We start from the raw sequence: 16,163 nt of genomic DNA, 5'->3' as shown, positions 1-16,163 counted from the left end.
TTGTTCATGGATTGTATCCAGGTAGTTAAACATTAAATAGATAAAAGAACAATTGTAGATCCTGAAATTGTTCTTCTATCTAATCTAAAAGTAAATAGTGGAATGAATTAGCACTGTATAGTGTTGTTTTTACTTTGAACAAAGTAAATCCACTCATCGATTAGAAAACGTCTTGCTGTAAATGTACATAGAGTGTGCGGTAATTCATGTTTACTCTTGGCTCGTCACGCCGAAGACCCGGGTTCGAATCCCCACATGGGCACAATGTGTGAAGCCCATTTCTGGTGTCCCCCGCAGTGATGTTGCTGGAATATTGCTAAAAGCGGCGTAAAACCAAACTCAGTCAGTCAGTCATGTTTACTCCCCTCTGATTAGGGTAGAGAATATCTTGGAACCAGCTCAGCATGTTCCAACCACATCCGACACTCGTACGACCAACCCGAGATCTCTGATAGAGACCATTTTCATATGTGACGTTGCCCAGTCAGGACTGAAAACTCGGGGCATACTGTCATTAAATCGTGTTTAGGGCCTTATTTAGGACTGACTGAGAAACTCTTCTGGGTAGAAAAGGGTTGGAACATCTTTGTCTTCCCCCCTACTGGCGATGGTACGTGCGTTCTGTTGCTCTTGAGACCCTGCCTCATTCGTGACCAACTCGTGTTATTCCGGGACAAGCCGAATAGCGACTCGTGCCCCTCTGGAAGGAATTCATATTGGCGCATGAACATTAGAATTACTTTAAACAAGAACGATAACTCTATCCCTGTTTGATTCCAATGTTTCTAAAAATCACCGAACTACATGTACATTGTATTGCTAGGTTGTTGTTTTTGGTGTTTTTTTTACTTATTCATTTTAAAGAATTAAACCTCTTTGATGCAACAAAAAGAAGGAGAAAAACATATTTGTTAAAGACATATTCTAATGTAATTATTACCAGCTGTTCACCTTATTTACAATTATGTAAATTTTCTTAATAGGGTTTCATCATCACAAATGGGAATTGTTTTAGTGAATATACCCCCACAAAAAATTTCAGCTACATTAAATCCCAAAGCAGATACTAAAAAATGACTTTAAAATATTTCTCAACATGAACATTCGTGTAACCTTGCTGTCACATCCCTGGTGGAATTTCAAATGAATTCGCTGAAAAAAATGTGAATGACCAAAAAACAGTCAGACTAAAATATCCCCAGAGCTATGAAATATAAGCCAATGTGACAGATTAAGGTTGATTAGTTTACGATATTATTGTTTTGAAACTCGTAGCGATTATAATTACATTTCCTAAAATTGGTCGAAGCGCACGTACAATCTCCATAACAAGCCCGCAAGATCGTCAGAAATACACTCAGTTAGACCCATGAGAGCAGTTATGTCAACAAACACACGTGCGTGTATTTGAATCTCTCACCGTCAATCGCATGATTCTTATTAAACACTTCATAATAGGCAGCAAAATCCTTTTAGCTACGTTCTTTGTACTTTCAATATGACGATATATATTTTTCATGATTGTTTAAGCAATGACATAATGCCATAAACGATTTAAGTACTCGGGATTATTTTTATCAAAGCACCGCGCTCATTTACGCGCGTTCTGATTGATTTGTCGTATTTTCGCACATAACAAGTATCGAGTGGGGGACGAGTCTTTTTTGGAGGTTACGGAAAGGGGCGAGTGGTGGCGAATGACCCTGCCCGAGACAAAGCACCAAGAACACCGTGTAAGACGGCCGAGTCGCCAAGAAGAAGAAGAGAAATAGTTTATTAAGGTGTCATACATTGTGTTTACAACCAAATTAAATAAAGGTACATATACTGAACAATGTCCGTCCATATGGCTTATGATACATCAAATACATAATTGTGAAATATTTGGCATAAAAAACATATGCACATATCACAGCTCAATTTATCTCCCTGCCGTGGGTACCGACCACCGCACTGTGCGAGAACCCCAGCATGTCCTAGTTACTAGCTAGAAGGTTTAAGTCACGCAACGCCCATGGTACTGAGAAATGATAAACGTTGCTAATCCCAGAACCCCCTTGCTGACGTAATCACACAGGAACAGGCGTCAGCATCCACGACAGGCCGACAACAAGTCACATATTCAAGATTTTGACGACATATCTCAAACACGAGTGCAATTCTTGCGCATGCGTCGTAACACCATATACAGTCACTCTGGTTGGTACCAACAAGTTCCGGTTCCAGGACCGACCACGTTCGTGACGTCTGTAAGGTAACGTCGGCAACACCACAACAACCATGAATTTGGTTTTAAACTGCAGTGATGATAGCCCGCGTCATAAATGTCTTGCACGTATGTCCGATCAGTGCAAGGATTTGAGAAATTGATGACGGCAACATCCAGCTGTTTGTCCACCTTTGCTGCAGGAACCTCACGAACACCTGAGGGCAACATCTGCTAGCTATTATCGGAACGTTCGTAGCCCTACGAACTTCTTAAGCCCATTCTTAACACATTGGCTACGATCAAAGTTAAGAATTCTTAGGGCTACGAACATTTCGAGAATAAGGACCCTGGCCACTTAAAAATACTCCTCTTCATACGTGAATCAAGATTTCATCTTGACAGCAGTGATGGCCGTCAGCGCGTTAATCGACGTCCGATTGGACGGTACACTGTTGATCAACGTCCGAGATCAAAGTCAAAGATGTTTATTATTATACATGAAGGCCACCGGCCCATATACATATAACATGTATACAATCAAAATATATTGGAAACATTACGTAAAACAATAAAGAGTTTAACAAAGTCTATTTTTATAAGCAGTATATATGAATTTGCATAAATTTAATAATGCTTCATTTGAAGCGGAAATTAACAGGCTTTTGAATATAAATATATTTGGAATTCGATTGTAAACATGTGGAAAATAACGTAATCTTTCTTCAGAATAATATTTGCATACTAAAAGAAAATGGAATTCATCCTCTATACCGAAATTTACAAACAGGACGAGTGCGTAGAGATACATCAATATTTAACCATCTTCCTTCATTATGTTTTTATTGTAATAGGCCTGCTCTGAATTTTATAAGAATATTACGATGTTTGTTTACATGTATAACACTTAAATCTTAAATTCTCTATACAAATTGTAGCGTGAACTGTTGGCGAGAGTACAGTGCCAAGATTGGTAAAACATATTTACACATACATCTTTAAAACATCTAAGAAAATCAGCCTTATTGCCTACACTTTGTGCTAACCATACAAAGCCAAATCCATGTGAAAAAAGTATATTACGAATATGAGAAGCATAATTATTTTGCCCAGTGTTATCTAAATATACTGAGATGTCATATGATTTTTTGGGTATTCTACCAGAGTGCATTTCTGTAAGTATTAACCAATATTTAATAACTCGACATAAGGCATTTATATACAAAGGATATCGTCCACATTCACCATATATTATAATATTAGGCGTTTGTACTCATACATTTAGAAATCTCTTACATGCAAGCAAATGAACTTTTTCAATATTCTCAAAGCCGCTAACCCCCCATACTTCCGCACCATAAAGTAAAATTTGTTGAATTTGTGAATCAAATATTGGATCAATAACATCAATTTTTTTAAGTTAGATAATATTTGTAATAAAGCCCTTTTCCCCCTCAGTGCTAGATCGTCTGTACATTTATTCATTTTAAACATGAATGTAAATATAACTCCAAGATATCTATATGAATTCACAACATCAATAACAGAGTCGTTATGATACCATTTTTCTTTAGCTGATAATCGCCCACCTATTCTAAAAACAACAATATTGGTTTAATCGAGGTTGACTGCAAGTCCCCATTTATCAGAATATGATTCTAAAATATTCAATTGTTTTTGTAGTTCTGAAGCTACGTTAGATATGAGAATGACATCATCTGCAAAAGTAAAAAATCAGGAAATAGCTGTACACCAAATTTACCACTTTTTACACTATCAGTACACAGTTCACCAATAAAAAAGGAAAAAAAGAAGTGAACTTAAAATATACCCTTGTCTTAGACCGACTGGGCAATCAAAATAATCTGTGTGAACATTATCGTTGCATCTTACACGTGCTTTAACGGATAAATTTATACTTTTTATTGCAGCTAGCATTTGGCCATTTAATCAAGAGTTTTGAAGACAATACCAAAGTTTATATCGTGATACAGAATCGAAAGCGTTACTAAAATCTACGAAGGTGACATATAATTTCTTCTTTTTTCTTGATAAGTATTTCTGAATTATTGCATTTAAGGTGAAAACGTGATCAGTTGTAGAATACTCTTTTCTAAAACCGGCATGAAATTCAGGTATTTTATCGTAGCCCAAGTTGTAAGTCTGGTATGAAGAATCCGTGTATATATTTTGCTGAGTACACATAAAAGGGAAATCCCTCTGTAATTATCGGGATTACCTCGTTCACCATTATTATGTATAGGAATTATAATTGCTTAAGACCAGTTTTCAGGGAAAACACCTTTTTGAAACAATATATTAAAAAGAATATTCTATAATAAACATACTGGTCTTTACACTGTTTTTCAACGTTAGTTACGTCGGATTGGACGTTGCACTGTTTATCGACGTCGGATTGGACGTTGCACTGTTTATCGACGTCGAATTGGACGTTACACTGGTGCGGTATTCAACGTTGTATTTACGGGTGTGGGTAGAGGAATGGTATGGGGTGGAACCACTGCACAGGGGCCCGTAGTCGAAATCGACGGGGGTTCCATGGTGACGTTAGTCACGTAATTTCATTCCTTCAGACCAGTGGACATCACGCCATTATTCAGCAACGCCCCGAAACAAAATTCGTCAGTAATTATGTGAAGGATAAAGCCCGACTCCGAGGTTATGGTTGGGAAAGTAAGACCGGAAACCGGAGGGTAGCGCTCGAGGTCTTACTTCTCCCCACCCGATGGTCGAGGGCTTACTTTCCCAACCATAACCGAGGAGGAGTGCTTTATTATACATATAAACCGTCAATGATGGATAATTAGATGATCATGTAATGAAGCTACATAACAGTAACTGAAACGCTAGTAAAATCAACTGAATGACAGTAGGCCTAACTATAAATAGATAATACAACCCTCGTTCTTTGTCGGCCCGGTGGCTGTGAGGTACAGCGTCCGCTTATGAATCTGAAATTTGCGGTTGCAATCCTGCTAAGGAAAACATTTGCACATTTAAGTTGATCTTTCACGATATTTTTCAATTGATTTCAAACACTAACATATAATTTGAATGTTGATGTTAATATAGAGTTGGGAAAAAGTAAAACCTGGGAAGAGGTCTTACTTACAAAAGTAAAACCTGGGAGCAAACAAACACCTCAAATGCGGTTATTACGGGAAAAGAAGCCCTGTCTAATATGTAGTGAGAAGCAGCCTTCAGGTTTATATTGTTTGAACAGCATCTATTTTTACAGCTAAAATATGTAACAAGACGATACATTATGATGCATTAACATTTCGAGTACGAACACACACACACATACACACACACACACACACACACACACACACACACACACACACACACACACACACACACACACACACACACACACACACACACACACACACACACAAACACAAACACACATGCAACGGAAGCATGCACTCATAGTATTTGTGTTCGACGGTTATAGTTAAAAGCTAGGCATGTCAGTCTCTCTGCACGAACATCAGGCTTGGTGTAAAGAGTTGAGTCCCTTAGTCCTTGCAGGATCCGATTGTCACTTTTCTCGAAGCCATATATTGATCCAAATCTAAACTGTTTTCCATGAACCCAAAGGTGGTAGGGTGTAGTCTGGGTTACGTGACAGTGGAGTTTGTTGTAGTTCTTTCCCTTTCCTTTGCATCTGCGTGATAATCAAAATAACAATCATATTCATAATCCATCAACAAATAAAACTGGGCTTTACAGTGTTGGGACTCATGCCATGTGTAAAGAACGTCAACGTCTTGAACATCTGCCCATTCTGACAAAAGGGAAACTAGTAGATCACTGAAAACCAACGATGACCCAAAATGTGAAAATGTTAATTTGTTCAGTTATAAGATGTAGTTCCTACTAGTGGAAGACTGATATAAATCTAACTTATTTTTTGCTACATATGTTACAGCTTTCGACAATTTATTAAATAGTTCAAAGGATTATTAGGCGTTGGTGTGTGCCAGTGATTAAAGCGTTTGCTCCTCACGCCAAAGGCCCAGGTTCGATTCCTCACGTAAGTACGAGTACAATATGTTAAGCCGATATCTGATGTCCGCAGTCGTGATATTGCTGGATAATAGCTAAAAGCGTCTGAAAACTGAACTCATCACTCTTGTACAAGCTATTGTTTTACACATACCAGAGGCTGATGGCAAGGAGAGAAAGAAGGACAGCCAATCTACCAACTTCTGCCATCTTACCATGAGTCGCCAGTCCTGAAACAGACAGACATAGATCAACAAGCTTACACGGGAGAGTTGTAATACAATTGCGGCATGTCACATTGCTGTAAAATGTCGCAGTAAAATTTGTAGAAAACTCGATCCGGCGCATTGCTGAACTGGATGTAATAATCACATTCAAGACAATCTTTGTAACTAATAGACTCGTCTTCAAAGTAGCTTTCATCTCGTTCTTATACATGAAACCAAAAGATGTACTAGCTATTATCTTCATTAAGACGTAGTTCTTTTGTCAACATGGACCTGTTTTGTTACCGTCACTAACGTTGTTTGCATGGGACCGGTTGTTTAAAAGCCTGTTAAATTTTAACAGACCGTTAACTAGACTTTAACGTTAAGAGAGTGAAAGCGTGTTGCTCAAAGCGCGCCAACCTTTAAACGGCCCACGTTAACTTAACGTAAGGGGTACATTAGCTCACTAACGTTACCATTAGCATCAGTTCTAGGTCTAGCTGCATGGTGACAACATGGCGTTTGTTGTCCAGCGTAATGCAGCATTCATGAACATTACACCACAAAGAAAACCTAAGGAATTCAGAATTTTTGCTGTTGAGTTTAATGAAGTGGAATAACACCAAAGATACCGATTTCATAATGTCTTTGGTTCGTGATGATGTGGGGAGAGACACAAGAAGGAATCATGCTCTCACTGTAGAGATGCAGGTGCTAGTCACCTTGAAGTTCTTGGCCAGCGGTAGTTTCCGACGGGTTGTGGGAGACACGGTTGGCCTTGATAAGAGTACAGTTTCGAGGACTGTTGATAGAGTGTGCGATGCTCTTGTTAGAAAGTGGCATCAGTTTATCAAGTGGCCAACCGTACACGAGAAAGACAAGATATAGGAGTATTCGGGAGACTTCACTCAATGCATTTCGTTCAGTTAGTGTTTATGTAATTTAAGAAATATTTATGGAAACGCACCTACTTCGCGGAGTTGAAAATCCACAGACACTGACTGCATGAAATTTCCTGCGAGTGAACTAGACACGCTCATTTCATATGGTAGAAGTTTAATTCGGTTTTCAACATCGCGGATACCAGACGTAGATTTAGGGTTAGTTGTTAGGCTTAAGTGAGTGAGTGAGTTACAAATTAACGTCACATCGGCAATATTTCAGCCATATCGTGACGAGAATATATTTGACATTGAAATGGAACATGTGTATATCATATAAATCTGTCGTCAAAGGACAGTAAAACAACTAGAATATCACAATTAGAATTAAAACTAGCGTGGAAGGTTAAAATAACTAATAGCTCTATTTGGACAATACAATATAAAACAGGCTACAGATCGCCAACAACTGGAGGTAGATCACCAAACTAGGGACCATGGGAACTTACAGTACCTTTGCTACCTGCATGGACTGTCAGGTTAGAAAATCAATCAGTTGTTAGACATTCATAAATTAGCTTAGATAATCAGTGGGGTTTAGTTAGTAAAGAAAGTTAGAGGTTAGATTTTTTTAGTATTTGTCGGGTTTTGAACATTAATAGAGTGAGAATTTAGATATTAGGAGTTAGTAAATTTAGTTAAATTCTTCAAACTTCATTAACTCAAACGTTAACATATTTAGTAAGTTCTTCACACATTCGTTTTTTTACCCATAAGTGTTATCATATTTAGTTCTTCAGTTCATCCTTAGAAATAATTGTTTCACGTTTAATTCCTCAGTTTTACATTTTTGACAAAAAGTGTCATCACGTTTAGTTGACCAGATTAATTTAGAAAACCAACGTTTTCCGTCACAAGGAGGGTTTATTTAAACACATAATGGTACTAAACATCGAATTTGCACATTTCATGCCAGGAAAAGCAGACACTACTTTGTTAAAAATATTGTCAATTGCCAGAATATATCGTTACACCAACATCTGATTATGTTAAGGCCTCTTATTTCTTACTACATGAACCTATTTCAGTTTCCACCCCTCCAGGAACGCCGCTGAAAGAGGCTGTATCCTTCATAGACTCTATAATGGCAGCTCATCTCTGGAGGCGGGACCCTTCCTCCCGTCTTCCTTTGCTGCACCCTGTAATCGCAGAATGTCTTTTTTGCTTTTTTGGGCCATGTTTCCCATTTTCCTTTACCTGATCTACAGTACGGCAGCATACGCCTTTGCTGTTTACAGCATCAGTTATTTTTTTGTCAGATTGCAGCCTTGGTCTTATTGGTCACCTTATGGCTGAATGCTTTACTAAGAATCTTAGCATTTTCCTGGAACGTTGCCTGAATGACATTCTCTTCTTCCGCGCTGAAATCTTAACTTCTATTTCGTTTCTTATAGTCAGAGGTTACGGTGGTCATCGTTTCATGTGCTTCTGGTAGCGATGCCGTTATGACAGGAAATCATGGGACAGTGTGCAAGGAATTGTGGGTAATGGTTAGGTCCTTAACAGGTTGTTAACCTCTAATCATACCATTAGTTCACGGCCTGTTAAAAGTACCTTCCAGCAACCACATTTGTAACGTACTGTTAACTAACTTTTCGTAAGCTATTTAACGGGTCGTTAGTGTTTAACGGTACGTTAAAGTAACAGCGTTTTGAATAACCGGACCCTAGTTAGTTAATCAATTATTATATGCTAAATGTATAATGAATTTGATCTTTCTGCGATTTCACACGATAAGACAACATTTCACACCATGGGAGTAAGATCATCCGTCTAGTGAAATCGTACTTGTGTCTACTCTTCAATCTACTCTGCTGACGCCTCTGCGTACTTAGTACTGCAAGCACCACTACAGGACTTCACTGCCACTAGCAAAGTGACAAATCCTTCCACATGACGTATAACAAGCCTGTTCATACGGAGACCGTATTGACACCTGTGTCATAAATATTCCACCCCAGAGTAAGACCTTGTGCTACAACGAGAATAACTACAACCTCTGTTGTGAGACATGCACGTCATACAAGGAAGATATAGGTACGTCATGCATGAAGCTATGTACGTCACGGAACAGAAGGCAGAACAACATGTAAATAACTATGACAAAGAAATAAAGGATGACAACGTGTCTATTGGTTTTACTGTCATGAAATATTCAGAAAGACTCATTTCAGTTCTGGATATTGAGACAAACTTTGAGGAGAAATCGAACAGTAGAGTTCATGCTATTCACACCTCTTAGTGGTACTCTTACTCAGACCTTCTGTGAAAAAATAACTATTCGTTTCAAACCTATAATGTGTTTCATAATATTGTCATTTGCAGGAAAAGACCATACATACCACTGCTGGAGGTCGGTGTTTCTGTAACGGGAGTAGTTGTTGAAGGCGATGTTGTGTATGCAGTTGATGTTGGTACTGATGATGATGTTGTAGACGGGGACGTAGTTGTACGTGTTGAGGTTGTGGTTGTGGACGTAGGTGTAGATGTCGAGGTTGAAGTTGTGGACGTAGGTGTTGAGGTTGTCGATGTAGACGTTGGTGTAGGTGTTGAAGTTGTCGCTGTAGGCGTTGGTGTAGGTGTTGAGGTTGTGGTCGTGGATGTTGACGTGGATGCAGGTGTTGAGGTTGTGGATGTTGACGTGGGTGTAGGTGTTGAGGTTGTGGATGTGGACGTAGGTGTAGGTGTTGAGGTTGTGGATGTAGACGTTGGTGTAGGTGTTGAGGTTGTGGATGTAGACGTTGGTGTAGGTGTTGAGGTTGTGGATGTGGACGTAGGTGTAGGTGTTGAGGTTGTGGATGTAGACGTTGGTGTAGGTGTTGAGGTTGTGGATGTTGACGTGGACGTGTGCAGGTGTTGAGGTTGTGGATGTGGACGTAGGTGTAGGTGTTGAAGTTGTGGATGTGGACGTAGGAGTTGAGGTTGTGGTTGTGGATGTGGGCGTGGATGTGAGTGTAGAGGTTGTGGGTGTTAATGTGCTACAGGTAGCACAGCAAGTGTTGATGTAGGTGATATCAGACGGGTCACATCTTTCCAGGGAACACAGCCTATTCCGTTCGTCATCTCCATACTCACAGCCTAGAAAATAGGACAAATACATACACTCTTAATAACAAACTAATAACATAATATAGAACGTCAGAACAGAAGAATAACCAGTGTTAAATGTCCTCAGACACGAATTCCCATTGTTGTGAAGTGGAAAATACCAGTTACAATTAAATGAATGGATGACTGAAAATAATTGATACCACCAGGTGTTCGCGAAAAGGGTAATTGTAATTAACATTCCCACTTTCTGAAAGTTCGACTCAACTTCACATCTGAATAATCAATAAAGACCAGACATACCAGTGGTCGATATTAAGAACATCAGCCAAGGTCACCGTGGCACAACCAACCTTTACATCTGAGTATTGCCTAAATGTTTCAGACTCTACATTCCAAGAAATATCTAAAGTACCTTCGTCGCCCTTGTAGGAGGCACATGTCTCACAACAGAGGTTGTAATTATTCTCGTTGTAGCATAAGTTCTTCCTCTGTGGTGGAATATCCATGGCACAGGTTTCAATGCGGTCTCCGTATGGACAGTTCTCTGTTGTCAACGAATCAGTGAATCAGTTGGTGACCTAGGTGCCACTGTACAAAACAACCTTAACCTTATGTATGTCGTCAGTTTATGCTAAGATACGAGAGTTACGATCACCTTAGCGCTAAGACAGCTTTGTACAAGGGTAACCTGGCCTTTCAGAGCACTGCATGAATGTGTGATGATGCTAAGAGGGTACATCATTAAAGCCCATTTTCCTGGTTAAAATGATATTCATTACCTTTGTACTGAATCAGGGGCGGTGGGGTAGCCTAGTGGTTAAAGCGTTGGCTCGTCACGCCGAAGACCCGGGTTCGATTCCCCACATGGGCACTATGTGTTAAGCACATTTCTGGTGTCTCCCGCCGTCATATTGCTGGAATATTGCTAAAAACGGCGTAAAACTAAACTCAGTCAGTCAGTCAGTTGTACTGAATCCAAATTTCCATGCCTCCAAACATCAAATTAACGTGTTTTGTTTTGTTGTGCAAAACAGTTCAGAAAATTAAAACTTTAGGTGACACATGTATTGGAGCGAGCACGTTCAAGACAACGCACAAAGGAAATTGATTATACCTAGACTCGCATGTCGCACAACAGAGGTTGTGGTTGTTCTGGACTTAGCATAAGTTCTTCTCCTCCGATGGATTATTAGCATCCTCGATAATCTCCAGGGTATACATTTCAATAAAATCTCCACTTGCACCCTGGATGCATCTACGACTCGGCCCGATAATTGTATTAACTCCTCTTGCTGGCTCCGCCGTCTCACAGGAGCCAACCAGGTAAGCCTTTACAACCGAGCTTGCCAGTGTCAACAAAGATGATGGCTGCAGCCACGAACGTTTGCTCGCTGTGCGACACAGATTTTGGGAACAAAACGTAGAGACTAATTGACAGGTCTGAAACTATATATAAACCTGAAAAATATATGCAAGAACTTTTTTTACCTCTTTCATGGTACTTCTGCAACAATTGTGTTGCAAAGTTTAATTGGTTAGATAAAAAAAGCGGAAGTGAGAGATATAGAACCCTTGTGATTGATCTACGCTCAACCGATTGGATAAAAAGCCAGCAAAGGCAGGTAATACAATAATCGCACGGAAGATGCATCAAGCGGACCAGTGGAGATTTATGGGAACGAATACCCTGGAGATTATCGAGGATGAATTATATGGCACAAGTGTCAATGCGATCTCCGTATGAACTGTTCTCTGCAGAGTATGGGTAAAACTGTTACCCCGCACCAAACCGTGGTGCTTTTGATGAACTTTCAGAATTCGTTACGCAATATAAACAACTAAAGAAGGTAAGCTCAGATGTGAAAGTGAGTGAGGGAGTTGGGTTTTAGGCTGCTCTGAATGTTGCAGGTATCCGAAGTTTACCGCAGTTGCTGTGCTAACAAACCCGGAAACATATTATGAACGAAACCGATCACAGGTTTTCGGAGTGTCAAATTGAGTGTAAAAGTCGGTGAGCGTGACTAAAATTGACAAAACGCCTTCCAAGAAATTTCTGCTGAAATCAGTCGATATTCGTTTCCAACTATATAAGGAGCGTGTATGAATTATCATCAATTAATGATAACAGCGAGTACTCGACAAAAGGAGCGTATCCTGCCCCACCGGTGACACCGTCATAAACAAATGGAAAGGCTAGTCAGTTGTTCACCAAAATGAATGACATATAATACAAGTCAAAAGAGGCACTTGAATCCAAAGTCATTTTAGTCCCCGATGGCCACTTTGAGAACAGTTTTCCACATATCTACCTTGAAAATTTTAAAGCTTTACAGAAGCGTTGTTGGTGGGAGTCAAAAAATCAATTTACTGAAAAACACTCACACACATTAAGTTTGCATTTTGCCTACATTATTTTCAGGTTGTGTTACATACAATGAGCAGTTTGTCAATGAAATTATATCTTTCATTAGAGAGACGTTCAGCATGAAAAAGTATACTTAGTCAAAAACCCAAAGGCCAGATAAAACGTCATTACCAAATGGATGTCTCGTTCAAATAAAGACATTTAAAGAGCAATGAACTCAGACGAACATGAGCACATTAAACTAAATACTTAACGAGGCCTTTACAAGTCCATTTGATCAAAACAAGTAAAATGTGCAACAAAATGCTGAAGCAGGAACTGACAATTTGTTATTCAGGATAATGCTTCTTTGTACCACGCTAGTAGATCATGACTTTTAGGCATGGCAATTTTAACGAGTTATCTATCAAGGTAGCCCAGTGGTTAACGTCTTTACTCGTCACGTCGGTTTCGATTCCGTATGGGTGCCTGGTGTGAAGCCCATTTCCGGTGTCCCTCTCCGCGTTATTATGATTGCGGCAATATTCCAGAAATCGTCTTCACACACTGTACCCATGTGGGACATCGGACCCGAGACGTCAGTGACGAGCGGACGCCTTACCACTCGGCCACCGCATCGCCCCTATGAAAATGATCAAAATACCAGTTTTTTGCGAAAGGGTGAACTTATCCTGCCCCTACTCGTCAAAAACATATGCCAAGGTTAGTCAAATGTTTACAGCAAACACAATCGTGAATGCATGACAGAAGTCAAAGTGGGAGTTTCCATCGAATACCATTTTTGTCAATGTTTATGAATATCCAAATGCCAGATTGTGAAATGTCCTTCTATGTGTCTGTAAAACGTTTCGAAATCTTCACTGAGGTCTTGAATGTTGTAACCTTGATCGAACAACGTCGTATGACGTTCTTTGAAATTTTGGAGAAAAAATGTACCTCAAAAGCTGACAACTGTAAACACACAAGATTGGAGCTGTTGGAATATTGCTAGACCTGATGGCACGTTCACTGTTGGTTAAGAAAGTGTCACCAAAAACACCATATCACACCATAACACACAGTCTTATGTTATTTGTCACCTCGTTATTTCAAGACAAACTACCATGATCCGTGAGGATGGTATCACGTAGACTCAGAATTATTTCCTAGTTAACGTCAAAAGACGTGTTCGTCAGGACGTCCTGAACACGTCTTTTGACGCTAACTAGGAATTAATTCTGAGTGATAACATCCATGTGTGATTTGTAGAAGAACAGTTATACAAGAATCAGCCTCTCCAAGACTCTATGGTTGACATTTAGAGGCTATCATGATCTGACCACAAGTACACACATTCTCTTGACACAGACACAGCTAAAGAACACACTTTAAGCAAGGGGTTCTTATACTTATGAACATGATGAACGTTTTGACGCTTTCATTCATGGCAAGTTATTGTTGAAGCTTGTGATTGTTCGATGAAGCATTAACGCCTTTAAAGGACAAGATGGCCGTGAAAAGTCGCTTCAAACAAGATTACGGTTTTATCCATAATAATGTTGTCTTCGTGACAGTTTACAAAGGTTGTACTGAAATGAATGTGGGTCTTTCTTTGCATCTGTTTATTTCTACCTAAATCATTTCCTTTATGACGCCGACACGTGTCACAGCAGATTAACACAGAGTAAAACTCTCTATAGCAGAGATGCTTAGTAGCAGGACTGACAAGCTCAGGACAGCTCATGTTTTGATGTGAGTGTTGATCCCCAAATGGGCAGGCCACCGAAAATGTAAAATGTTTCAGATTATTTGAAGTTTTGTAGCATACCATGTTTGCAGTTCGACAGCATTTGGGGTGCTTCTGTAACTCCTGCGGTAAACACATGCTTCTGCGTATTTCTTATCAGTTATAGATTTGAAGGAATATATTTTACAGACATTTAGGAACTTAGTTTTCTTCGAAACATTATTTTTCTAGAATGGTATTGGGATTTGAAGCTTCATGGATCTAAACTAACTGGCAAAAGAAACGATTTGATTTTTGATAATTGGGACTCTAAGTCAAATTTTGTAGGAAGCTATGAGCTTAAAACAATCGCCACAGCGCTCCCTAACATTTGTCATGAAAATGTTGTGTTTGGGCGAATAGTATCACTGCAACAGGTCGTGAAGCACGAGAATCACGTGAACGGATTGCATGAAGCACGTGCATCTTTGGGGTATAAGAGCGTACACAAACCTTCCACGACATCAGACCATCAAGTCAACTTCAGCGACCATGCCTCGATTATCGCTGGAATCCAGAGAGAGAGAGCCTTTGGAATGGTACAGATGGGTGCCACTCATGCACATGATGCAGCGACCTTGGGCTGTACCGTCTAACCATCACGAGGCTGATGACCCGCTACAGGCAAACAGGGCGGGCAGTAGACAGGACCGGAAGTAGAAGACCTCGCGTCACCAACCCCAACGGAGACCCTACTTACGTATCCTGCACCTGAGAAACCGTTTCCCATCTGTGACGTCATCAGCTGCGACTGAGCTTGAACATCCTATCAGTCGACGAACAACAGCAGACAATACGGTATCTGTGCCTAAAGACCCCACCGTGGTGTACGGTTGACGCTTCAACATCGACGTCAACGTCTTCGCAGGGGCACGCACGGTTCGCCAGTGGCAAAACAGACAGTGTCAAAGAGTGATCTTCTCAGACGAAAGCAGGTTCCAGCTGTTCAGGAATGATGGCAGGCCTCGTGTCTACAGACGCCCTTGAGAACGTGTGCAGCGTTGCAGGAAGTGGAACCGTTCGGTGATGGTAGTGTTATGGTTTTGTCGGGATATGTGACGCTATTATGACAGATCTTGTTGTGGTGGATGTTAGTCTCACTGCTCAACGATACATTCATCAAATTCTGTGTCTGGCTACCATTCCTACGTCAACGCCCTAACCGGATCATGTTCCAGCAGGACAACGCCCGTCCTCAAACATCACGTATTGTCATGGATTTTCTACAGAGAAACAACGTCAGTTTACTTCCTTGGCCCTCCAGGTCACCTGACATGTCAACAATTGAACACTTGTGGGACCATTTGGATCGTCAGATTCGTGCTAAGGCCGTTGTTCCTGGAAACCGACGTCAGCTTGTCCAAGCCATTCAAGAGGAATGGCGAACGGTCCTTGCCCAAGGTATACGGCGTCCGATGTGGGCATACCAGATAAGGGCCACGTGTGTTGTTTTGTTTACATCTGTGATCGAATACTGGAGACTTCACTCCTTCACTTATATAGTGATTCAATGGACGTGTTATTGTTGCTACTACAATGAAATGACTGAGTGCATGTTGCCCATACACCTGTTATTACAATTCACTGTCCT

The 16,163-nt window shown here is 40.2% G+C and overlaps 1 protein-coding gene across 3 annotated transcripts in view; it reads right to left on the bottom strand.

Moving 5' to 3' along the window:
* Window positions 1–16,163, bottom strand: part of LOC124267327 — a 129,755-nt gene that overhangs the window by 84,763 nt on the left and 28,829 nt on the right. Inside the window, exons 15-19 of one of the 3 annotated variants that reach the window (XR_006896004.1) lie at window positions 14,419–14,568; window positions 10,855–10,986; window positions 9,734–10,469; window positions 6,396–6,471; window positions 1,759–2,424 (exon numbers count right to left, since the gene is read on the bottom strand). Coding sequence is in view for 1 of the 3 variants with exons in the window: in XM_046702247.1 (XP_046558203.1) it covers window positions 9,734–10,469; window positions 10,855–10,986; window positions 14,419–14,568 (1,018 nt within the window). In the remaining 2 variants the exon portion in view is untranslated. Of the gene's footprint in view, window positions 1–1,758; window positions 2,425–3,492; window positions 3,925–6,395; window positions 6,472–9,733; window positions 10,470–10,854; window positions 10,987–14,418; window positions 14,569–16,163 lie in introns of those variants that run through there. The other 2 variants (XR_006896003.1, XM_046702247.1) reach the window with 2 other exon arrangements.

Source organism: Haliotis rubra, unplaced genomic scaffold (genome assembly GCF_003918875.1).
Source record: "Haliotis rubra isolate DU_JTF1 unplaced genomic scaffold, ASM391887v1 Scf1301, whole genome shotgun sequence".
NCBI lineage: Eukaryota > Metazoa > Mollusca > Gastropoda > Lepetellida > Haliotidae > Haliotis > Haliotis rubra.
Note: the sequence above shows the minus strand (reverse complement) of the source record. Positions and strands in the feature narration are given on the sequence as shown.